The sequence below is a fragment of the Phasianus colchicus genome, chromosome 21 (assembly GCF_987193195.1).
Source record: "Phasianus colchicus chromosome 21, bPhaCol1.hap1.1, whole genome shotgun sequence".
NCBI lineage: Eukaryota > Metazoa > Chordata > Aves > Galliformes > Phasianidae > Phasianus > Phasianus colchicus.
In genome coordinates this window covers 3663931-3688488 of record NC_143456.1, presented here as the reverse complement: position 1 = coordinate 3688488, position 24558 = coordinate 3663931, and the positions used below count along the sequence as shown (strand labels likewise).

Genomic DNA, 24558 nt, shown 5'->3' with positions numbered 1-24558 from the left:
CTGCTGAGAAATGCCAAACCACCAGCAGAAAGGTCACGAGACAACTGCTTGCAGAACGGTCCCTGCTAGAATCCACAAAGAGGATTTTAAATACTCCACAAGGAAATGCTTTTGCGACCTCCAGGAGCTTCTCCTGATAACACATGCTCTATTACGGGATATAAGAGGGGGCTAAGAATACTGTAAACAATATGCAAATTTCAGAAAGACCCCAGGTGACACAGATCCCCAGGAACCATCGCCTTGAAATCACAAAGAAACAGCTCTCTCTTTGCAGTTCATTTTCCTTCTTTTATCAACACTAATAACTTGAAATTTGGTTCAGCAGAGACCTGGAGCTCAACAACAGCCTCCCTTTTTCCCTCTCCTGTTCCAGCATCACTGATTTTTTGCAATGTCTACAAACATTTGGCAATTCTGGAAGCTGCCAGAATCTCACTGAGGATTCTCCAGAGGTATTTTCTCAGTTGTTGTGTTCATGACAGTCCTGCAAAAGAGCCAAGCATTATCTGCACTACACAAGCAGACAGAAATAGCAGAAGACCCAGGAGCACCAGCTACTGAGCTCTGCTCCAGTTCAGAAAAGAATGCTCCTCCACCACACACAACCTCTGAAATATGTGAGAATATTCACAACCAGTGAGAACTTTTAATTAAGTCAACCTCCACCCGGTTGCCTACTCAAAGCTTAATTTCATTTAAGACAGAGAAAAAGGAGAAAAGAAATGCCATAAAATGGCAGAAAATAAATAAAAGTGAAGTCTATTCAAGCAAAGATGCATACATAGACTCCCAAATATATCCATAAACCGTATGACTAAATGAGGCAGAAACGCTTATCATCAGTCCACGTGGGAGAAGAGAACAAACAATAACAGTAGTGCTGACCCTGTGATTTTCTGTCAGCTTTGTTTATTCCTTTCTTATCTGAAACGATTACATAAAATGCCATTCATTATAAATGGCCAACGTTTCTTTCTGAAGTGGGAAATGTGCTCCCTGCAGTAACCGAGACGTGCTGGCAACTCCCAGATGTGCTCACGTACCTCGAGAGAGGAGAGCAATCTGGCTGCTGTGTACAACTGCCTTTACCCTTTCCAGTAAAGGCCAGGGCACACAGCCTGCCTATCTAAATGGCAAGCTGTGGATTAACCCCTGCCAACTCAGCCACTGCCTTCTTATTGAAAGCAAACATCCATTTTATTGCTACGAAGCATGCCACCAGTGCAGCAAGAGCTTCCTTTTCTCTTTTTATATATATAAAATGAATATAAATACACACACACAAAGACCCCTAGAAAAGGACAATTTTGTGCAACTCAAAACCTATTCTTAGGACTGAAGGAGCATCAAGAGCTTTGGTGCTAGCATCATTTCACTGCTCCTGGGAGACAAGGAGATAAAAATACACAGGTGGTGTCACACCTCCAGGGCATTGGTGCCTCCGGCATGCACACAGCAGCATTACCTGACCTGCCAGCACAACTGATTCAGTGCAAGAATACTTTACAAAGCAGCAGCTCTCAGTATGTAATCCTCAGCATTGAGACCATTCTACAACCATAGGGATATGGCCAAAAATAACTGTGCTTCTCAAGGCCTCTGAGACCACAGCCACATGGATACACTGCATTCCTGGCTGATCCTACCAGGGTAAAAGAACACGCACCAAGAATATGGGAAATTCTAAACAAGCATTTTAAGAAATAGTCCAACCATGAAATCAATTTCTCAGCTACCTGCAATTTGTTACATGTTAAAAACCAACAACAACAGCAATAATAAAGCACAGCAAGCTCCAGCTAACAGGTCTATAGGCTCTAAGAGAATAACTTGTCGTTTATTACTATAGGGCAGTGCATTCAGAGCACCATGGTGGATGTCTCTTCCAATTACTGTCAAAGCTTTTGTAAGAAGAAAACTAACAGCATGCAAAGCCACGAAGCAAGTGCTAATCTATCCCCATTTCTACTCCCACAGTTCCAACACTCTATTTTTATGCTTTCATTGGGCGTGGGATGGAGAGAATGGCTCCAAGGGAACGGTCTTCAGCTTTAAAAGAGTTTGCTTTTCATTGCTCTGCCATTTGTTCTTTGATTTGACCATTTCTGAGCATGTAAGCTACAGTTAACAGTTTGGTAGGCAGAGTCCAAATCGGGGACACCCCAGATGCTTACTCAAAAGGGCAAATTATGAGTGAAGGGAGAAGAAGGCTGATGACCACAGGGCTCCTTGCTCTGTACAGCAAGAGCACAGCAGGCAGTAGAACAGCAACAGCAGTTCAGAGTATGCTACAAGCCCCCTGTTGTACCTTCACATGTTGTAATCAGAACTATCAGAGATTCAGATAACCCACTGAGTCCTTCAACACTGTGAGCAAGGGAGTCTTGGCCAGGAGCTGCACGGCCGTATTTAACAGCAGGCCTTTCACACAGCCTGCTGACCTGACAGGGATCAAACTGCAAATTCTCTGGGGGAGGCTAAAAGAGGAGGAAAAAAAATAAAAGGGACTCTTTTCCTAAGGACAAACAAAATAATTATCCCTCAAGAGCATGAAGCCATATTTGCCCGGAAGAAGCATCAAATGCCAGCCATTTACTTAAAAACATACAAAGGCTTCAGGCATTAAAAAGTGAAAACCAGAGACATCTGAAGAACATTTGCCGAATTGCTTTTCCTCTGTTAGCACAGCACTCTGCACACAGCACACACAGACATGTTCCATGGGTGTCTCAGTTTCAAAGGGAGAGATGTGGCCAAGCCCTGACTGCGGTGTACGAGGACTGATTTTGAGAACAAACGTTAATTTTTAACTGTAAAGTGGTGCGTTCCCATTGAGCAGCTGTGCAAAGGTTTCAGAGTGGAGCACAGAGTCCCTCCTGCGATAAAAGGGACAGAGCTCAAGCTGGCCCAGAAAGTCCATGAAAATCTATCCTGCGCAATCACCCAACTCAGGAGCCGAATCCAATATTCCCTGCTACAATCCAGTGTCCTCAGACTGATCGATCAGCTCTTTCAAGACATTCAGCCATGCTTGCTGAGGTCCAATATTGTCTGAGACAGCAGGAACGTGAGCAGGATCCAGCTTGGCAGGCACAGCATCACCCCACCAGGCAGGCAGCCCTTCCCAGCCCTCCTGCTTCCAGAAACGGCCACGGCAGAACCACATAACAGAGGTAAACATGATCAGAACCCCCCAGCCCTGCTCCCAAACCCTCTGAGTGCACCCTGCCCTCCCCAGCATCAGCCGATGGGAGTGTTACAGGCTTCAGAACTAAATTCTCCTTGCCAAAAAGTGAACATAACAAATGGTTTATTACAGTTTAAATTAACTTCCTGCGGCAAATAGATGAGAAAAAGTCTGCAAGGCTAGTTAATTATGATATGTAAAGCATTTGAGGTGGCATCTAAATCATATTTTACAACCTCGGATGAGAAAGGCAATCTTAGTCAGCAAACTCCCACCAAACATCCCAGCTCATCAAGCTAGATTCAGAGTTTTAGATTGCAGAGTTTTAGAACAAGCCATTCTGCACTGCAAACCAGCTTCATGCTTTTCCTCCCCCATAGTACAAAATTAACCTTCCACAGAAACAGCAGGCTGCTTTCCGTCCAGGAGCCTTTAAATAGCTCACAACGGTCTGCACATTAGCACATTTAAAAATAATTGTCACATATGAGACACATTCTGCTCATTTGCCAGATGAAGGTTATCTGTTTGGGGTTTCTTGAGTGCAAGAAGTTCTCAAAGAGCTTTGGTTTGGTTATTTTTAACATTAACTTTTATTTCCAAACCCTTGAAACAGCCAGCAACCTTCTCTCTAGCTAGTTTCTAGAGAAGCCAGATGCTAGTTTGCAAACATGAGGTTTTGGTGCGCCCTCTGAAATTGCTGGAATACACAGCCCCCCTCATTCCATGCAGGACAACTTTCCAGTCACTCTTAACAACTTAGGCTCAAGGAGAAACAGAAAATGGCAGAGGAATCAAGCAGCTGCTCATCACCTGCCAGGCAGAACACTGAGACCCTTCCTCAGAAGAATTGGGTCTCTCACCTCCACAAGAGCAGCTCAACACCAGTAACTCTTAACCAGTAACCCACACTTCTTCACCCATGGCTCAGGCATCCTGCTCTATGCAGCAGAAATGAGAAGCTAAGAAATCCATCCAACTCCTTGTCTGTTCCCAGGGCTCTGAGCAGTGGCTGTCGCATCGATCAGATGAGCTGCTAACTTCATTCCACTGCTGCTGAGCACTTGTCTGCACCACAGAAAGTCTTCTCACATTAACTATGCTGGTATCTCCTCCTCCTTCACAACATGAAAACAGCTATTCCGAGACACAAGCATTTTAAATTGCCACCGCCACTCAATCTGGCTGAAAAGACAGAATGAGCTTCACCCCATGTAAACTGCCTTCATGTAATGCAGCTGCACCTCCACTGCAGTTATGTCAGCCTCAGCCCTACAGGTAAAAGCAGTCATTACTATCACTGACAGTCACACACTGGGTTAGTATGTTTAGGTGTACTTAGAGCCAGCAGAAAGCCACGGATTAGCAATCCTTGTGCTGGAGCAGCCTTCCTGCAGAGCTGGCCATATACACAGCACCCACAGACATATGGGTTTCTTTATGCCCTAAAATTTCACTATTTAATTTAACTACGAATTCTGCAAATCAACAGAAAAGAAGTGGATTTTTGCCATGCTTGGTCCCTCTGCAATCAGTGCTCAGGATATTTTTGTCAGCCTAAAACCCTCATCTTCCATTTCTCAACCAGAGGAACCCATTTCTGAGAGCCTGCTCAGGACAAGGGTTGGAACACGACATTTGTGCCCTGCACCCAAGCACTGCTGCTCCCTTTTTCACCGTATTGCTGGCAGCCAGGACAGGAGAAAAACAAAATAAAAGCTCCCTCCTACATTCATCATGATCCAGCGTGAGCTAGTGACAGAAGTGAAGTGATGCCGGATTTTAAAGGCAGTACAGATGAGTCAGTACACGTGGGGAGAAAATCTGATGCTGCAGTTTCTCAGAGGCTCTCTGCTCTCTAAACACCAGGCTCCACGGCAGGATTTCTGATGGAGATGAAGGTCCTGCAGCACACTGAGGCATTGAAAACAAGAACATCCACTGTAACACCATGTTCTTGAGCCAGGCCTGGTTGAAGGCATTAGTTACTGGCTTGGAACATGTCACACACAACAAAGATACAGCTAGTGAATATCCAGGGTTGGGCAAGACATTATTTACCCGTGCTCTTCTTTCACTGACCAACAGGACAGAGTGATCCATACAGAGCAATCCATATATTGGTCTGCTGCTTTGGGGAACACAGATTCATGCCTCCCTTGGGGAACCACTTACTATATCAGAAGGGCCAATCACTCTTAATGTTGCCCTCCAAAAAAAAAAACCCAAAACATCAATATCTTATTATCCTAAATTCATGAAAAGTAAAAAGATGCCATAATTAAGTAAGCTACATGAGAACACAAGATGAATGAGCAGCAGAATGCTGATTAGCATCCACGAGCACTGAGGTTTTCTTGCTCTTTCTGTAACACTCAATGACAAAATCTATGACTTCAGTGAGCAATATTGGTACCATAGGATGTACTGAGAGAAAAGAACAGCAATGGATCCTGTGCAATGCATCTAAGCATCTCCCTTCCCACAATTCAAAAATAGAAAGTAAAAAATACATATAATAATAATTTAATAATCAGGAAATAAGTGTATACCCCTCTCCACTCCCAAACACACTTTTTTCCCAATTTAAAAACAAAATCACAATTAACAAACAAACAAACAAACTTGGTTCCTATTATGGCTGTGTTCATTTCGGAGCATTTCCATTCTGCTTCCACAAGCTCTTGGCTCCAAACAACACAGCAACACATGCCCTTTGGTAAAGAAATGAAAGCAAAGATTCTCACAGAACAAACCCACTGTGAGGCTCAATAAAAACCAGTGCTGAGGATCATGATACCTCTTGCAAAATCACTGTTGTTGTGGACACTATTCTTTCCCTTTACCCTGGTTGTTCTCTCCAACACTTCCATCCAAGGGAAAGGAGAAACCCCTCTGCTCCTCTGTCTCCAAACAAGAAGACACTGACCGGTTTCTGTAGGAGCTCAGAAGTGCATCGTTGTCAGTGAAGACTGTCCAAGTTGGCACTTAATTTTGTACTGCAGGAGACTTAATCTTTCTCCACTTGGCAACAAAGCACCCAACCCTCCTGTGTTTTTCCAAACCATTATCCAATAGCCCACTGTGAACACAGCAGTGAAGATATTCCAAAACTTCAACAAGTCAAGACTCCAGCTTGACCTTTATCAAACATTTTGCATCATGAATACAACTCTAGCCCACATGATGGATAGGGCCACCAATTTCATCAGAACCAAAGATGTTTCTTCTCCTGTTTTTGTTACTAAATAGTTATTAAATACCTGGCAATGACCCTGCCTCCAAGCAAACTCTTCCCATTTGCTCTGCACAAGTGTCTATTCATCACCTTGTTGGAGGGACTATGTTTGTCAGGCTGAGCACAAAGCACTTCCGTGTGGTTTACTTTCAAATGCACATCTTTTTAAGAAACTATCAACTCCCCACGTGTCTGATGGCAAGTTTAGTTAATAGGCCAGGAAATCTCTGTCCTGGAAAATCACTGCAGGTCTAACTCAGCAAGTCCATCCAAGTCACGGGGCTGTTAATGCTGCCCATCAGTCCCAAACTTGGACAGCAGTACCAACTATGTGTGGCCTGATCATTTTCTGATCTCTTCCAAGCAACTTACTGGAAGTATATTTCCTCTGTTACTTAGGATTGGCTCCATGATCATCAACACCATCAGCTAAACAGTGGTGAGTAAAATACGCAGGCTATATCCTCAGAATCACAATAAGGAGGTAAGCAGGAGCTTCTTTGCTGTTTGCCCTGCACTCAGTGAGATGGAAGATAAAGACTTGGACGCGAAGAGAGCAGGAAAAAATGAACAAATATCAACAGCTGACAGCACACGTGATGTCCCAAAGAGCCCCTGTGACTTGGTGACAAGGTCCTGTCCAAATGCAACACAACATGAGCACACAGAGTTCTCCCCATGGGATTTCAAGCACTTAGCTTAAATGCAGTCAGGAAGACCTGAAACATTTAAACTGCTCTTTTAAAATGTTCAACCATCTCGTACAACTTAGAGGAAAGGGAGAGAGAAACATGGCTTGTAAAGCAACTAATTGTTACATTTTACTATGGCATCAGACACCTTTCCAAAGAACATCTAAGACTATTTATAGATGCTGTCAACATACCCCATGGCCAAACAGTTTCTTTGAGCTCTCCCAGAGCAGGAGATTCTCTCAGAAATGAAATGCTGGTATACAATAATCCACATCCACACCATGCTAAAGGTTAAAGGACTAAAAATCTTGGTAGGAAAATGTAAAGCACTCTGGCCCTGACCCAGCAAAGCATTTAAACATTCAACTCCTTGGATTTCAGAGGGACAGTTTACATACCTAGTCAGTACATGTCACAGAGCTCTGTTGGCCCACCGTCAGACAGCTCAGAAATGTGCAAGAGACCACCCCTGCTTCAGCTTTACCTTGCAAAACAGAGGATCTCCTTGACCATCTCCTTACATCAAACAAAAACAGGAACAGGAGCAAGATGCTGACTGGAGCCAAAGCATGTCTGTTTGACACACATTTTCCAGCTGCAAATTATTTCTCTTAAAAAAGGCCATTAAAGAAGCAGTGTGTAACTGGGCAGAGGAAGACAACAGCTGCTGTAATAGTGTACGGCATCAAGAAGTTATCACTGCCTATGGGTAGTTTAGCCTCCTGAATCTCACCTCAGTGTGGCCCCAAGATGAGCCCCCTGCCAAGCACACAGCACAGGGGATGGGAGTGCTTTGAAAATCATAGAATGGCCTGGGTTGAAAAGGACCACAATGATCATCGAGTTTCAACCCCCCTGCTATGCACCAACCACCAGACCAGGCTGCCCAGAGCCACATCCAGCCTGGCCTTGAATGCCTCCAGGGATGGGGCATCCACAGCCTCCTTGGGCAACCTGTTCCAGTGCCTCACCACCCTCTACCTCTACCTCCCCATTTTGGCCTTTACTTGGCTAGAATCAGCAGTGGTTCTCACTTCTGTTGTAAAAGAGGTAGAGAGTGCTGGTACCGATCTGGGGAGGTTTATTTTGCTTCATTATTAGTAATAGCATATGCAAAATATTCCATAACAAATCTTTGCTATACCACCTGCTGGGCACTACCCGTGAGCATGCAGGCAAGGCACAGTGCATGAATGCAGTGATCCATTCTTTTATCACAGCACAAGGAATACTTCCACACACACACGCAGAGGGGTGCTGGCTTCTGATGCTTCACAGTGCTTTTACTGTTCTTGCTGTATTAAAGTTTAATTACTTTTTAACTTAGATATTTATACAGAACATAAACTGTTCAGAAGGATAACTGCCATCAGCCAAGACCTCCTTGGCAGGACTTTGAGATCATATTTTACTCTTCTGGTGATGGCAGCTCTGGCACAGCGTTGCTTCACTTCTGAGAATTATGTCTGTGTATGTTTGATCCCTTTGGGGAGACTGCCAAAGCACCAAGATTAATTAGCAACTTACCCAAAATACACTCTCCATTAGACAGATCTTAAAGGCTTCCTTGTCACAGCCCGCTTTATAAAAACACATTTTGAAATATTAATGAATCCATATCACAACAGATGACATTTTGAACTCTATCTCAGTACCCATTTTCATCTCCACGCTGACTAAAATGACAGTTATTAGTTTTGTGACAGCTCTGCACTTACATCAGCTTTGCAAAGCTCTGGCCAGATCACAGAAGAAAAACTTGCTTGATGGACAAATACAGCATCATCATGTTCCCAGCTACTGCAACATCCTCAATCAATATAGCTTTAACAGTAAATAATATGACAGGGATACATTCAAACTGATGCATGACCACAGTGCAAAAATAATTACAAAGGCTTTTAGTGACTGTTTTGAAACATATACTCCCTTTCCCAAGGAACACAACAAGGGACAGGAACCAATTCATTTGCCTAAGCCCTAAGAAAATGTTACAGATGCAGGCAGATCTCAATGAAAACAGGGACAACCTCTCACTCCTGGTAGCAGTGGATGTTTCACCCATCCTTCTTAATTCCCAAACTGGTTGTGATCATATTAATTTTCATCGGCCATTGAAGCTGAGAGGTGAAGCCTATGCTGAGCTACTTGCTCTTCAAGAGTCCTTTGCACAGTAGCTGATACACAAAGCCACTAAATATAACTAAACACAACAATGGAAGAGCCAACCCTTAAAGGAAGGTTTCCCTACAGAGATTACCACCACTTTAAACACCAATAAGACACCTCAGCTCTCTGCCCAAGACCAATGTTCTATTTTAACTTGCTTGGGGAGCAGCAGGGAGGTGTGCATGTCCTTGCAAAGTGCTCAGTGCAGTATTTCAATGGACTGCAATGAGAGAACACCCCTGGAGTGCAGCAGCTATCTAACACAGAAAGATCCACAGAGATGCTGTCAAGGAGCCTAGAACTCTATAAAACAGAATCATAACGATGACACTGTGCAGTGAGCAGAGCAGGGCTGCCTCATGGTGAATGTACTGGGTTAAGACTCAGAAAAAATCACACTACATTTCAAGCAATTATCATCCCCTAAGGAGAGAAGGAATAGGCTTTCCTACCTCAGTGGGCAGTAAAGGCTCTGCTGGGAGCAGTGCTTTCCACAGCAGCCTGCTGGTGGTGAACAAGTACTTTTTCAGGGAAAATCATGCTTGTTCCAGGCTTGCAGACACTCCGTGCTGCCCAGCTCAGAGCTGGCACTTGCAGTATGTGCTCTCCTGCAGAAGCCTCCAGCAGCAGTAAGCCTGGGGACCGCAGCACAACCCGCTGCATGTTTTCCTTCCTCACCTGACCTTCAGCCTAACAGAGTACAGCAATAGTCAAGAAGCATTAGTTCACCCACTCACTCACTTCTCCGGCAGTCCCAGGATATATGAGCATGGGAGGGGGGCACAGTAAGTAAAATGCACTGCCAAGGGGTTGTGTTGTGTTGAAACAGCATTGGAGGGACAGCTCAAGAACCTTCCTCAGTTACAGAAGCAGATGCTCCATATACTGATACTACTAAAAATAAACCAGGAAGACATTCCTCACCTAAGGCTCAGGAGGGTTCTGGTATGCAGCTGAGTCATGCAATAATCATTTAAATCAACACAACTTCATCTCTGGTTTACGCTCTATCAGCACAAGTCAAAAAAATATGCTTTTGTGCATAACTAAAAAGCAACACTGCACCCACTGGAACAAAGCACAAAGATGTAATTTGAAGGTCAAGGTCTTCTGGAAACAATGGCAGAAAGAAATAAGAAAGAAATGCATTAAGAAAGGAGGAAGTAATGCACTTTTTTTTTTTTTTTTTTTTTCCCACAAAGAATTGGGGAGAATGTGTTCAGTGCTTGAGGAAGACACGAGATCCACAGCAACAGCTTAGTCACCAAAGCAGCACAAGCCTCTCCCACCTGTTAGCACTGCACACATTTTGCTTGGCTAACTGCAACGCACTGCACTGCCAGCAGATCAGCTGTGCCAGGAGCTTTACAAAATTCATCAGCACCGGATCAGCTCAAAGGTGTAACACAAACTCTGCTTCTGATGACTTGTCCTTTTCCCATGCTAGTCTTATCACTGAAGAATATATCCCTAGATGCCTTAGAGGGCATGTGTGTATGCAGGCATACATACAGTAAGGGATCCTAGAAACATCAGCTGCCCATTTAATCAGATGATGCTTATCCTTAAGTAAGAGAAAGCTATCAAACCTGCCTGCATGCACAGAATGACTGTGACACGTACACTGGTATCATCATCCTACCAGCAGTGACATTGCTGCTGCTCAAGTATATGGTCCTAATTAGTGAGACTAATCCTCAAAACCTCAGTCCTCAGAACTGCATCCAACAAGCTGGATTGGACTATCCCAAAATGTTGTTCTTTAACAGCTTCTTTCTTTATTTCTTTAACGTAAAGCATTCTTTGCACACACTAAAGGTCTCCTTGAAACGCTTCACAGTGACTGCTTAAAACTTAGTTCTTTCATACAATTTCTATTCACTTTTTTCTACAGTAGACAACAGTGAAACAACACATCCCTGATGTGCAGCAGGCCTTACTCTCAGATGGTGAAGCTTTGAGTTATATGTTGGTTCCACTCCAACATGGGAAAACAAACATCAACACAAGCATAGGAAAAGGACCCGACTGCTGCTGTCGTGTTAAAATAAACGGCAAAACCCACAAGATTTCCCAGTTAAATAAATGAACGACATCCAAACTTGTGCATTCATCTCTGAAAAGCCTGAAGCACTTTAACTTGCACACAGGCACCTTTGGGACAGCAGTCCTTCTTCAGCTCCACACTTAAAGAAATGCAGAATTTTTAAGAAATAGACAAGCCAGCAGGTAACACTGAGCAGCCACAGCAGCAGCTGCCAGAGCCACAGTGCACCGGACTGCCAGAATGTGCCTCATGGCATCCTGCAGCCAGCATGGCTGTGAGAGGCCCAGCTCAGATGCAAGAACTGCCCGAAACAAGTTCATTGTGCACATCTGCAGCCACACAGATACCCATCTTGGGTCTCTCTATGTGTGGGTTTAAACAGGACCCAAGGGAATTCAGGGTGAGATGAAACTCCCCTTCTCAGACAACCGAGGCCCACTCCTCCTTCTCCCACCCACAAATGACACCAATGTCTCCAGCTCTTTTCCAGGAAAGCTGCTGTACTGGCATCTCCTGCAGGCATCCCCACTTCAGGGATAACATCACAGAACAGAACTTGGCTACGTGCACAAGCTTCAGTTTCAAGCTCAGTCTCAGCTGGACCGCTGCAGATTTACTATTCCAGTTTAAAACTTGTTATACAGGTTGAGCTTACTGCTGGAAAAGCCAACCTTCCTACCCAGCCACTGCGAGCCAGCCTTACAACTGCCTTAAGAGCTCTCATCCCCCAGAGTGCTGTTTGCTTCATCTCACAAATTACTTCACCATGGAGGTGAAAAACCTTACAGATGTTTTAGGCACATAGGAACAGTGGTGAAAGAAGGATGACTCTGTCAGTCATAATACCTAAAATATTTCTTTTAAAGCTTCTTCTTTTTTTTCCTGCTAAGCTTTGCACTGAGATGAGCCAAGCAGCTCCCAAACAGCACTTACCTCCTGTCTGCTAAGTGCCAGCACTCAGCCATTACAGACACAGCACTGCTCCATGTTCTCCAGGTTTCAGAGGGAGACAGAACACTCAGAAAGGTTACATCAAAGCGAGAGCCAGTTGTCCAGGTCATCAGCTACAGCCAGCAGTCCTCATCACAGGAAAGGTAAGTTTCCACTCAAATCATTCTCAGCACAACCTTCTGATATGACTGCATAAATGCTGCTCTCCCAGACTCTCAGCTTTTCAGGGTGATGGAGAAGGAACACCCCTCCCTTACATCCTCCCCATTAACCACGTCTACTTTTGCTCAAAACTACCTAAAAACTCAAACCAAAGACTTCTTCTGCCCCCTTGGGAAGAGCCTCTTCCAGGCCAGGTGAGAGCAGCCAGTAGTCCTGCTGGGCCAGAGCCCCAGGATTCATTTTTGACATGAGCCCCCACCTTACCAGAGGCCCTGAGGACTCCCTGCCAAAGGGATCTGCTAAGAAATCAATCTCTCAGTGGGATTAGCTGTTCATAAATACTGCAGACAAAGCCAGAATGATCAGCACTACTGTAACTGGAGTGTTAGAAAAGGAATTATGCCTCATATCTCTGGCATTATGTTAGTTTAATAATTAGAGGCCATATTCACTGCTATGTTTAGCTCGGGAACATTGGGGCTGGCCCAAGTCAGGGCATCACAGAATCACAGAATGGCCAGGGTTGGAAGGAACCTAAAGAATCATGAAACTCCAATCCCCCTGCCACATGCAGGGCCAACAACCTCCTCATTTAATGCTAGACCAGGATGCCCAGGCTCCCATCCAATCTGGCCTTGAACACTTCCAGGGACGGGGCATCCACAGCCTCTCTGGGCAGCTGTTCCAGCACCTCACCACTCTCTCTGTAAAGAATTTCCCCGACATCCAAACTAAATCTCCCCTCTCTCAACTTAAAACCATTTCCCCTCCTCCTGAAGTAGCTGAGCCCCCACACAACTCACTCCCCCAAAGGCTGCCAGGAGCTGCTCAGCCTGCAGAGAAGTTGTGTCCCTGCTTTACTGACAACATCACCTTGCCACATACACCCATCTTGCTTTTCCCCTTTGTTATCCCATCAGCAATCACCAAAGCACTGAGAATAGAGAATCTCCATTGAGAATCAGTGGGAAAAATTTCACGGAAAACCTGGCAAATTCGACATTTGATGAGGGGAAGACAGAGCTCCTGAAAATGAAGCAGTCTGCGAAAAGGTGAAGCTGCAATTCCAAATGCCAAAGTATGTATTTGCATAGCTTAGTCTTCACGTTGCCTTTGTTTTAACAGTAGTGTATGTATGTTCTCTATTTACTCTCCCACACACAGCACACTGCATGTCCTCCCCTTTTCCCACCCACAGATAAACCAGCTCTGCAAACAAAACATGTTCAGATAACTGTGGAGGCTCTGTAACAAGGACAGTGCTACTCCCCCTGGGGAAGCAAAGATACCCATGTAAATCAAGTTGTTTGCTTGGGATGTTATTCTGGTCTCCTGAGGATAGCATCAAGTACATACCTTATAATTAATTTAGCTGTCACGTGTGTAACACATCCTTACTCCTACACACTGAAAGACTACTAATAGCTTAATTCTCTTTTGTTGTTGTTTTTAAATCACAGCCATTCCTGTTGGGTAAAGCAGCCTTAAAATAAACACATACCTAGCCTTTCACATACTTTCCAATGATCAGAAACAACAAAACAGCTATTTATGAATCAGAAAGGTCAATGCACTTCTGCAGGGGACAGATGCACGTTACAGCCAGAGGGTGGGAAAGTTTGAGACACAGTGTTACTGGCCTCAAAGGGTTTTGGTTATTAACTGTGTGGAAGATGCCCCCACTGCAGTTCATGCTGCAGTGGGAACCCAGACAGACCTCATTCCCCACTCACATAACAGTAAGCTGTGCAGTCATCCTGCAGTGTTTATCGATAAGGCACCTCTGATTTTGTGTTAGCTTACACATGTGCAATCAACCATCAGAATCAGATCTATAATACAGGTGGTTTCAAACCAGAAAGAGAAGCACCTGGCCTGGAAATCATAGAATCACACAATGGTTTGGGCTGTAAATGCTGGACTGCTGGCAATGTGCAGAACAAGACTCAGAAAGCTAACCTTGAATTACCATTAGGAGGTAAGGATTGTAACACACTGTGTTACATCTGTGAACATCTCACCAGTAAGTAAGAAAGTAACCAAGAAATAAATGACTGAAGCCAAGATCTATGGCAAACAGCCCTCAACCCTGGAAGTGGCACTTCATAAAGGAAACCCCACCAAAGAAACTCTGTGACTGTGATACATCAGCCTCTTCCACAATTCAGACACGCACCTGAAGCAGCAAGGCAGTATTTGTAAAACCTCTGCCAATTCTCAAAATTGGGCAGCCCTAAAGGCAGCAATAAGCATATTAAGCACCATCTGAATTGCCGTGCTGAAGTGACTTCTCTGACTGACTGTTTAATACAGCTTTGTTTGTTTGCTTTCCTTCTTACCTGCTGATGTTGCCTGGCTCCTGCTGTGATAGACTTCACAAGGATGTCTATTAATGGCTTGCACATGATCTGTAACAATAAGAGATTGAGTCTTTCTTTATCTTATTATCTTGAGCAAGAAGAAAATTCCACAAGAAAGGTGCCTAGAGAGCAGCAACATCTTATTTGAAAATTAACAACTTTGTTCACAGCAGCCCTGAGTAAAATCTTGATCACAACAAAATCAGCAGCAGAACTTTTTACTTGGAAAAGATCAGGAAAATGCCTGGTTCTTGATTTAAGTCTGCACCTCCCTGATATTTTCTACAGGCAATTCACTTCATGCAGAGGAACAGCTCCACAGGCAAAGGGAAACATGCTGAGTTAGACTAGAGAAAGTCAGAGCTGGGAAAAGGTCCCATTCCGTGCACTAAGGGGCCGGAAAGAGCTGTCAGGAGGACAGCATCTCTAGAGATATGTTATCTTACAGTCACACCCTGCAACAATTCATGGTCAAAACAACACTTCCAGGGCAGGGTTTCACATCAGCAAAGCTTGCTGAATCTCCTTTCTGGCCTAATCCAACAATTTCTAGGTTTCTATACAAAATCCTTCCAACTCCACAGGGAGAAAGAATCCAGACAGAAGAAATGAGAAAGCATGTGGATTGCAAATACCTTACTGGCAGATTTCCAGTGCCATCTATCAGGCACTGGAAGGAACAGAAACAGCAATCTGCTGTCAAGTTCACTAACACCTTGTGCAGGTGGTTATTTCATCCACACCACCTAAAGCAGCTTCCATAAGGGGGCAAGAAGACTACTGAAAGAACAGATAGCTCTAGGAAGCGGGTAAAATCCAGCTTTAAAAAAGCCATTATCCATGTAAACTATTGCTTTTGCTTTATAAAAGGGATGAGCTTAAAGATTTAAAAAGACATTTCTGCAAGGAACAGCTGTGTGGAATCAACGAGCTCTAGAAACCTGGACAGGAGCTGTTTAAACAAGCTGGTCCCTTCTGCCTTTGTGCAAGCACTGCTTATCCACATGGTCTTGAATACTGGTAGAAAATTAGAGCTTCTCTTTAATAAACAGCCTTTTATTCACCTACATTCTCCATGCTTTATCCCAATCCAAACCAGAGTGCTCCTCTGCAGCACTGGTCTCAAAGCACGCACTATTCAGAGTTTAAGAAGGTGAAAATCCAAAGAAGCCCTGCAGCAGTTTTAACAGCCCACAGCAAACTGGAAAAGTTTCTCTCCTTTCCCCAGACTTATAGCTGTATTTTGGGGCCACGAGAAGAAAGTGCACCATACAGCCTGCAGCACTTACCGGGAAGCGGGTGAAGAGATCAAGAAACATGGAACTTGTGAGGGCACTGTTTCTTTTGCACAAGAATTGTGTCAGTGCTTGCTGATATATCAAAGTCACTCTCTCCACGTCCAAGCAGCCTGTGCTCAAAAGCTAAAGGGAAAAAGCAGAACAAACATTTTCCCCTGAAACAAGAGTGATTCATTGCTAAATAAAGCAATTCATTTCAACCATTGCACGCTGATTTTTCAAACAGCTCAATGTTCTTAGGTAGTTTATATGAAACAGTCCTATGGAATAGAACATATTGCCAAGAAGAAACAACAAAGCAGGCCCTACACATGCTCTCCCAAGTTCTAATAGCAGTATGACCAAGTTAGTGAAGTGCAGCATGGCTTCCTAATAAGATTAATTATATTAGATGTAGTGTGGTTTCATGTGAGGGCTGTATTTCTGGGTTTGTGGTAACTATGTATAGCTCACATTAGGTTCAAGACAATCCTGCAGCAGCTGTGCTGTACACAGGGAGTTCTCAGCTGTACAGCCATCTGAATCTGCAGATGTAGGTCAATGGACCACGTAGCAGCTCTGTCCAGGGTTTGTCAGTGCCCAGCAGACAAGCCCTGGTGCTGATCAGGGAACCAGTAATTCCAGACACATGTAAGTGCTCTAACATCTCCCTCTGGTGGGGAAAAGGAAAGCCAGACAGGCAGCAGGAAAATTAGACCTGTGAAAGCAATGTGGATCCAAACTAATAGTATGCAGGCGAATGAGGAGGGCAGCACCACATCCTGACATTCCTGACTGTTCTCACATTGCCAGGGAAGCATAACTCTCTGGGAAAGAAAGGGGATCAAAGCTGAGATCTTCACGACAGTACATAGGCCCTACTGCTACTGCAGCTGAACACAAGCAAGACCAAAAAAGGGAAGACAGCTCTGAAGTGCCTATGCTTAGTAATTATTTGATGTACATAACTGTAGAGGAGGAAACTGATCCTTTCCCACACAGGTATTGCTATCAAACATTTCTTTTGCAGTAACAGTCTTTTCCATCAATGTGACCACTGCATCATACGGTCTGTTCTAGTTCCACTTTGCTGATTACTGAGAAGCTCCAGAATGTCCTCACAAAGGACTGCTCATTGGAAACACACACTTGTCTCTGGTTCTCTCCAAAAAAAAAACCTTCCTGGCCTCAAAACAACATCAGCACTAATAGAATCACACAGACCAAACTGTGTCACTTCTCTAAAACCAGCAACTCACTTTAACTGCTGGCTGTGCTGCTCTTGGCACAACAAGACTACAGCTCTGTTCCCCATAGGAATAATAGCCTTTGCTGTGAAGCTGCACAAGGATGTAACATGTCTCACCCCAGCCTCGACATCAAGTATGTTGTTTATGTTTCCCATAGATCTCCTCCTTTGTTTTTCTTTCCAGGAAGGCCAGCACAGAACAAGAGCTGCTTGGATTAGCACTCTTGGTTTCTCACTAAGCCTTAGAAACATTGACTGTCTTTTCAGCCACTAATAATATCTCATTGTTTGTAATTTCCAGACCCTCCCTTGTCATAAGCTAGTCCTGTTTGTATTCCTCCCACACTAATGTTAACAAAATTAAGGCACTAATTCCTGCACACAATTTGAGAGATCCAGAGGCAAGTGCAGGCTAGCTGGAAGAACCTTCCTAATTTCTAGTGGGGGTGACTGCAAGGGGCTGCCCAACATACGGGGCCACCAAATTCAGAGACCTGTAACATTCAGCAGATTTTCAGCAAAAATGAGCAAAATTTCAGTATGTGGAAGTGAAACAGACAGTAAAGCTCCTCAACTGATACGCTCACAGAGCAGAACCAGGTTCTGAAGAGCCTTCCTGCAACCAACTACCACCAAAATCAGGGTTGCTCTACTCTTTTTTCACTTAAACTACTCAGCCCAAATCTCAGGGAGTTCACCCTCATCCACCACAGCCCTGTGCACCCCTGCTCCTCAGCACCCTCCCAAAAAAGAACTCAGACTGCAAAGAGGTTAATGCAAAAAAAAAACCAAAACAGCAAATCAGACAGAATAGCAATAAATACACATCAAGCATTTTGGGTAATTAACATGGATCCAGTATCCATCAGCAGCCCCTGGTGGCCATGGGCAAACAGGAACTGCAAAGACAGGAGGGTGAGGCAGAATGGAATGGAGAACGTGACATTTTATGGCATGGAAAAGAAATCATACAGACAGCTATCTGCAGACAGCAGAAACAGTGAGACTGAATAAGCAATGTCCTCTCAGCAAAATGAGGTAATGCAAGTTTACTGGCAAAAACACTGCATTGACAGCAGCCTGCTCTTACCTGACAAGCCTGTGGGACAGTGTTTGTCTGTTTCTTTGACAGAGGGACAGGAAGAGCTGGTGATTTATCTGACACATTTCCTTTCAACACTTTGAGCAGGTATAAGGAGGCACTTAAAAGAAATGAAAAAGAGAACAATAGCAGTTAGCAGTGTCACTGCAAAGCCACCTGAGGGCAGAGGCCAAGTGATGCAGGCAGCCTGCTCTCTACTAACAGAGGATCAGAGTCTGAGAGGGTCCCTTCTCTTAATTTAACACACTCCTGACAGATTTAACGAAAATCTTAAGAGGCTGCTTCATTTCACTGTCTGTCACCACAATCACAATCATCTCCACTACCAGCTTAGTTTCCTCAAGCTCATGCTGAATGCTACCAGTTCTGACTAGCACTTCTGTATTTGCTCAGGCTTCTAGAGCCCAGTCAGCACCACAGTGCAGCCCTCCCAGCCCAGGCTACTCCATGCCTGGAAAACTCAGGCAGATCATCAGAAAGGGCATGCAGAAAGCCTGCAATTTTAGAGAATGTGCATTAACTGGGCAGGCACACAACAGCTCTGCTCAGCACTAGCACAGGCAGAGGCTGGCAGGGAGCCATGCAGCACACAGCCAGGACGTATTATGGCTCCTGCACAGCCACAGGCTGGCTGTGTTGCAGAGCCAACACTGTCCCATGGCACTGAGTGAACCATGCAACGTGACACCCACACATACAGTTGTGTACAGAGTATGAAAATCTCCCTGAATTTACCTGCAAGCTACAAGAAAGCCTACGGGTGAGAGCCATTTCCATTTACACCAGGAAACAGCAATATTACTTAGCAGATACACATCTGGCTTATCCTAATTCACTGCATTCAGAAAAAGAGATACTGGTATGTACAGACAGAAGCCAGCATCATTACAATTCTCATTGAGCTATCATGGAGACAGGAAACCACAGTATTTACAGAATCATCATTGCAGACAGACCATAAATTATACTCATCCCTGTGCTGAACCACGTACAATTCATTACTCTCTGACGAAGCCTCAAGGGAGCACTTCCCATCACTATTAGCAAAGCTGTATATGACAACTGCTATATTGCAGATCATCAACAAAAAATAGACATCTCTGTTTGAAAATGCTTCACACTGCCAAGCTGACTGACTAGTAGTACTCATGTAAGACTCAGATACAGGCACACAGCCTTCATAGACTCTCTCAGCTTTCTGAACTGTTGTAATATGCAACATTATGCCTGTTTACAAACCAGCCACAGTCATAGCACTGCCCACAGAACTCAGTACAGAAGCTCTTTTTTAATACTTACCTGAAATAATAGAGAGCCACTGAAGAATCAGTGTGCTTGCAAGCTTTTTTCACAAGCCTCTCCACAAAGGTGTGCAAATCATCTTGCAGAACATCCACTCTCTTGCAGTACTGCTTAGCTCGGCATAACGAGTTCCTGAAAGAGCATTAAGCACAAACCCAAAGCCATTACCTCCAAGAAGAACTCTAGGGAAAAGATGTCTGATCTCTCATCACTGGGCTTAGCATAATACAAAAAAAAAAAAAAAAATGGTGCTAGCTCTGGGCAGCAAAGGAAACACACATTGCCTAGGCAAGAAGAGTGAGGAGAATCACTGCTCTCCACCTTAAAGCAGCTACTTGAGCAACAGAGTCAACATTGTTCTGGAGTTCCCACAGAGTGAAACTGGCAGCCACGAAATGTGCTACAGCAGAACTGCTTCACAAAAGGGGAAGAGAGCAGCACCTTAGAGCAGTGCTGAAAACATCAGGGAGTGGGGTACAGAGGGCACACATCACACCATACACCATGCATTATGCCTCTGTCTTGTTCCTCGCTTCTGCCAGTAAGCAGAGAGAATTTGTACTTTTCCTGTCTTCGTAATAATTTCTGGGAGTTCTGTTTCAGCCACAGCAGCAACTCTGTAAGCCCAGAGAGTTGTTGAACCATTTGACTCAGAGGTCAGAGGCCTGGGGAGATATTCAGAGACAGAGTACCGTGCCTGCAATACCAAATGTTTGTTCTGCAGGTTTCCATTGCAAATTGGTTTAACACTTGAAGTCCCTTAGACTAGAAAATTCAGGTCCTGAATGCTTTTTTGCATGTTACGGCCAAGCACTGTTTTTGTGTGTGTGCGTGTGTGTGATGACAATAATCTAATTCCACATTATCTATAAACACAGCAATAGTCTCCATTCTTAAAAAGAGAAACTTCAGGGATTCATCTAATACTACTGGTGTCATGAAAAAGCCCTCACCTATAGCAAGAGGATTAAGGACACTTACGTGAAGATATGAGCTGTTTTCTGGAGAAAATCAACCTCCTGCTTGTCTGAGTCTGAGCTCATGCACTGTTCAATCACTTGAAGCAGAGGCTCAATGATGTCGAATACCAGGGGGTTCTCTGGTTGCTTACTCAGGAACACTTCAACCAGATCCAGCACCTGAAAACACAGTTACTGAGTTGAGAACTAAACATAAACAAGGAACAGATGACGGATCTATCCAAAGCAGCTCCTTCAAGCTGGAGCAGGGTATGTGGCAGCTGGAAGATGTCTGAAGAAAACTATATTTACAGCTGAGATCTGTACACTTTCTGCTATCATTTGTAATGTTAGGACATGATAACGTGAAGACTAAATGTTTGAAACTGAAGATTAAAAGCTGTTGGTTAACGCCAGCCTATTTTATGCAGTGGCACCACTTTGAAACAGCAGTTCTGAGAGTCACCACCACTCAGCCAGACCTGCAGTCACTGTAATTTGGCACAGATCTGTTAGCTCTTACACCCATAAGTCCCATTTGTCTTCCAGACACTGCATGACCATAAAATCATACTCTTATTGTACAGCATCAGAACAGAAAAGCAGTAAAGCCAATGGCTCACTACACAATCCAGCCTTTCCTTAGCTACTGTGAACCAGATGTTTCTATACATGAGCAGCTGGAGCTGTTCCTGCATGCCTCAATACCTTGTACCATAATATGATGGCATCAAGTGGCCTCAGGTCAGTGTTACAGACACAAAATAACCAGGAGGGGGTTAATCGCAACCCTCCTGATTTTTATTAGCATAACAAGTCAAGAAAAAGCTTAAGCTGCAAGGTTACCAGGAGGGATTTTATGTGCATCACACTAAGGCACATGAAGCTTGTCCAGTTTACAAAAGGTACCTGCCTTATGGGTAAGTGCAGGGAGGGAGCCAGTCAGTGGAAGCATTTCAGACAAGCAAATCAAACCCACAGTTCACTTTTTAAACAGCACAACCTTGTTTTCTTTTTTGAGTCGATATGTGAAGCCCCAGTCCTGCCCATGACCTTGCTGCATCAGGTGCTGTACAAGCCACAAAAAGCCAGTGCCAATCTTCATCAGCTTACAACATACATGAATGTCCAAACTATTTAGCATTAAGTAGCTCATAGCATGCAGTAGGCTACAGCAAGCAAGCTGGCTGGCCAAAGCTGTTTGCTTGGGATACTTATCTCACACCTTAATCTTGAAATCCCTCCGCAGGATCTTCTCTTTCCGTATCCTGTCTTTCTCATCCTTCTTTGCTTGGATCCGTTTCTGCTGTTCTGCAAAGAGAGCTGAGATGTTCTTGTCGAGAGCCATCATAGCCTCATCATCCAGTTCTTCATCACTCTCATCTTCTCCCTTTTGTTTTTTTAGAATGCAAAAACTACATGTCACTTCACGTACTTCAAAAACAGCTCCTAAACCTCACCTGCCCATGACAGCCCCAGCACTGCAGGGACACAAAGAGACACTACATAATAGCATCTCAAAGCTTTAGTTCCCATCCATCTCATTGACTGCAGGTAGAAAGCAAGCTATCAGGCTAGTGTGAGGAAGCAACAGTGCTCAGGACACCCTGACAATAAATGAAAGAAAAAATGACTTACTGTCTTTGAAGCTCCTGACCTCCTGCATCAAATATCATGTAAAGATGACAGCTAAGGTTATCACCACATAGGCTCAGGCAGAATGTGGGGTTTTGATAATTTTTACCACCCCAGACCTCCTGGTATCTGTATCAAGGTAGGCACTCAAAACATACCAGTGCATTCCCTGCTTGAAGAACATTAATCAGCTGACTGCGAAAATCTTCATCCACTTCTTCATTCTTCTCATCTTCACTGTCATTCTCTTCCTCAGTGTCGCCATCATCTGAGGAATCCTCACTTTCATCATCATCATCCTGAGGAAGAAAAGTTCATCTCCTGATTCCACCATTCCTCAGGCTCCACTTAATTCTCAGATGTGTCACTACTGGTCAGAAATAAAAGGTCAAGCCCTACCTCAGCCTGCTCTCTTGCCTGCAGCCCTCAGATAACAACAGGTATCAGGTCCTCACAAGAGCCAAGAGCAGAATATCACATAGACTTACCTCTCTGTCACACTGAATGTGCCTTAAGAAAGAAGCTTCTAAGGAAGAACTGAAGTAACAGCCCCCCATCTGACTTCCCTTTCTGCTAATAATTAATAATGCTTCATGACCTGAATATCTGCAGTTCTTAGAGCCCAAGATCTGGAATTCAGATGATCGTGCATCACAACCATAATTCGATCTGTGGCTGCAGAGAGGCCTGTGCTAATCTCAGGATGTAGGCAATTCTTCTCAGGAAGTCTCACCTGTTCAAATACCCACAACAGCATTTTCCTTCAATTCCAAGAGACTAATAAACGTGCACTTCCAGCAAACCATTTGTGTGTTCCACATTTAAAATAAATTCTAATAGAGCCAAAGCCATTTCATTCAAGGCAGAGAAATGCAGTTACGTCTATTACAACTGATCAGCAGAAATGTTACTGTTAAATGCTGAAGGTCTGAAAATTGTTTGGCACAAGCAATGCCACATCAATTACCGTGTCCTGTGCAGACTTGATCTTTTTCTCTGATTCTTCCACCACAACAACAGCACTTTCTTCATCCTGATCTTGGTACGGGTCAAGAACCTGCAAAAAAGAGGGACTGTTCTTCCTTTTTTTCAGTGCTTTGCACAAAAGGCATGAATTTCAGCTCACAAGGACAGCTGAATGATGACACAGTAAGGGCATGCAACTTTTTGACTTTTAATGCCATGTTAGTTAATAAGTTCTTTCTAAGAGAAACAAAAAAAGGCGCAGAGGTTGGAACAGATCATACATTTGATTTGTTACAAATTAAGTATTAGGTTCATTGTTTCAAGTACTGCCATCTGTATGCTACTCTCTCAGAAGACACCACCTTACTCAGTGGTGTGACCAATTCAAGTTTTCAGTGTTGGTTATTTTTAGTACCTCTATGCTTAATCTTTCCAGGAAAAGAAAAAGTTACCTTTGATATTCACATATAAAATGTACCAGCTATATAAAATACATCAAGAATTTCCTCAGCCCAAAACTGCTAAGGAATATAGCCTAAAATTAGATCACATGCTCTCACAAAGAAATTGTCCACAAACTGCTTTTAAAATGATGGACATTTTTTAAATCAAGGAGGCTTTCATTTAATCCCAAAATAGAGCCACGCTTCTCTACCTGTTAGGAACAAGACTTACATCCAAGATCAGCTGCAGGCCCTTCTTGGTCAGGTTAGGACAGATCCGTCCAAACACACTGTTGGAAATGCGACGTATGAGCAGGCTGGGCTGGGCAAGGAGGGAGAGGAGGATTTCCACAATCACCTCAACCCATTCTGGCTCTTCGTTCTCTGCACAGGAACAAACAATGGAAAGACAACTAACCACAAGGAGAAACGTACCTGAAATAGTTTTTAGGTGATTGCAAAGCTTCAGCAAGTAACAAAACCTACAATTAATTTAATCATTACTTACATTAGCATTTCTGCACTATTTGACCACGTTAAAGCAATTAGCAGCAGCTCGTTACCCAAACTATATGATTTTTATAGAGCTTCCGATGAAATCAGTAGCCACAGGAGCCCATGAAAAGAGGTTTGAGAGTGGTCCAACAGTCTGAAAGACTGGAAATCCTTATCTTCATACAATTAAGTTACCAAAATTATGGCTTCTGTTCTCTAACATACCAATTTACATAGGGATTTAAGAAGAATAAGGCCATACTTAGAGACAAAGTCATAAGACAGGTTCTTTCCTGTCAAATCCCAACCTGTTTCTGC

At 43.9% G+C, this 24558-nt stretch overlaps 1 protein-coding gene across 1 annotated transcript in view; it reads right to left on the bottom strand.

Annotated features, from left to right (window-relative positions):
• The window catches only part of MYBBP1A (MYB binding protein 1a), a 51932-nt gene that overhangs the window by 15845 nt on the left and 11529 nt on the right, over positions 1 to 24558 (bottom strand). Inside the window, exons 15-23 of the mRNA XM_031591887.2 lie at positions 23978 to 24129; positions 23304 to 23393; positions 22495 to 22635; positions 21927 to 22091; positions 20724 to 20881; positions 19740 to 19874; positions 18429 to 18540; positions 16102 to 16233; positions 14792 to 14860 (exon numbers count right to left, since the gene is read on the bottom strand). Coding sequence (XP_031447747.2) covers positions 14792 to 14860; positions 16102 to 16233; positions 18429 to 18540; positions 19740 to 19874; positions 20724 to 20881; positions 21927 to 22091; positions 22495 to 22635; positions 23304 to 23393; positions 23978 to 24129 — 1154 coding nt within the window. The remainder of the gene's footprint in view (positions 1 to 14791; positions 14861 to 16101; positions 16234 to 18428; positions 18541 to 19739; positions 19875 to 20723; positions 20882 to 21926; positions 22092 to 22494; positions 22636 to 23303; positions 23394 to 23977; positions 24130 to 24558) is intronic.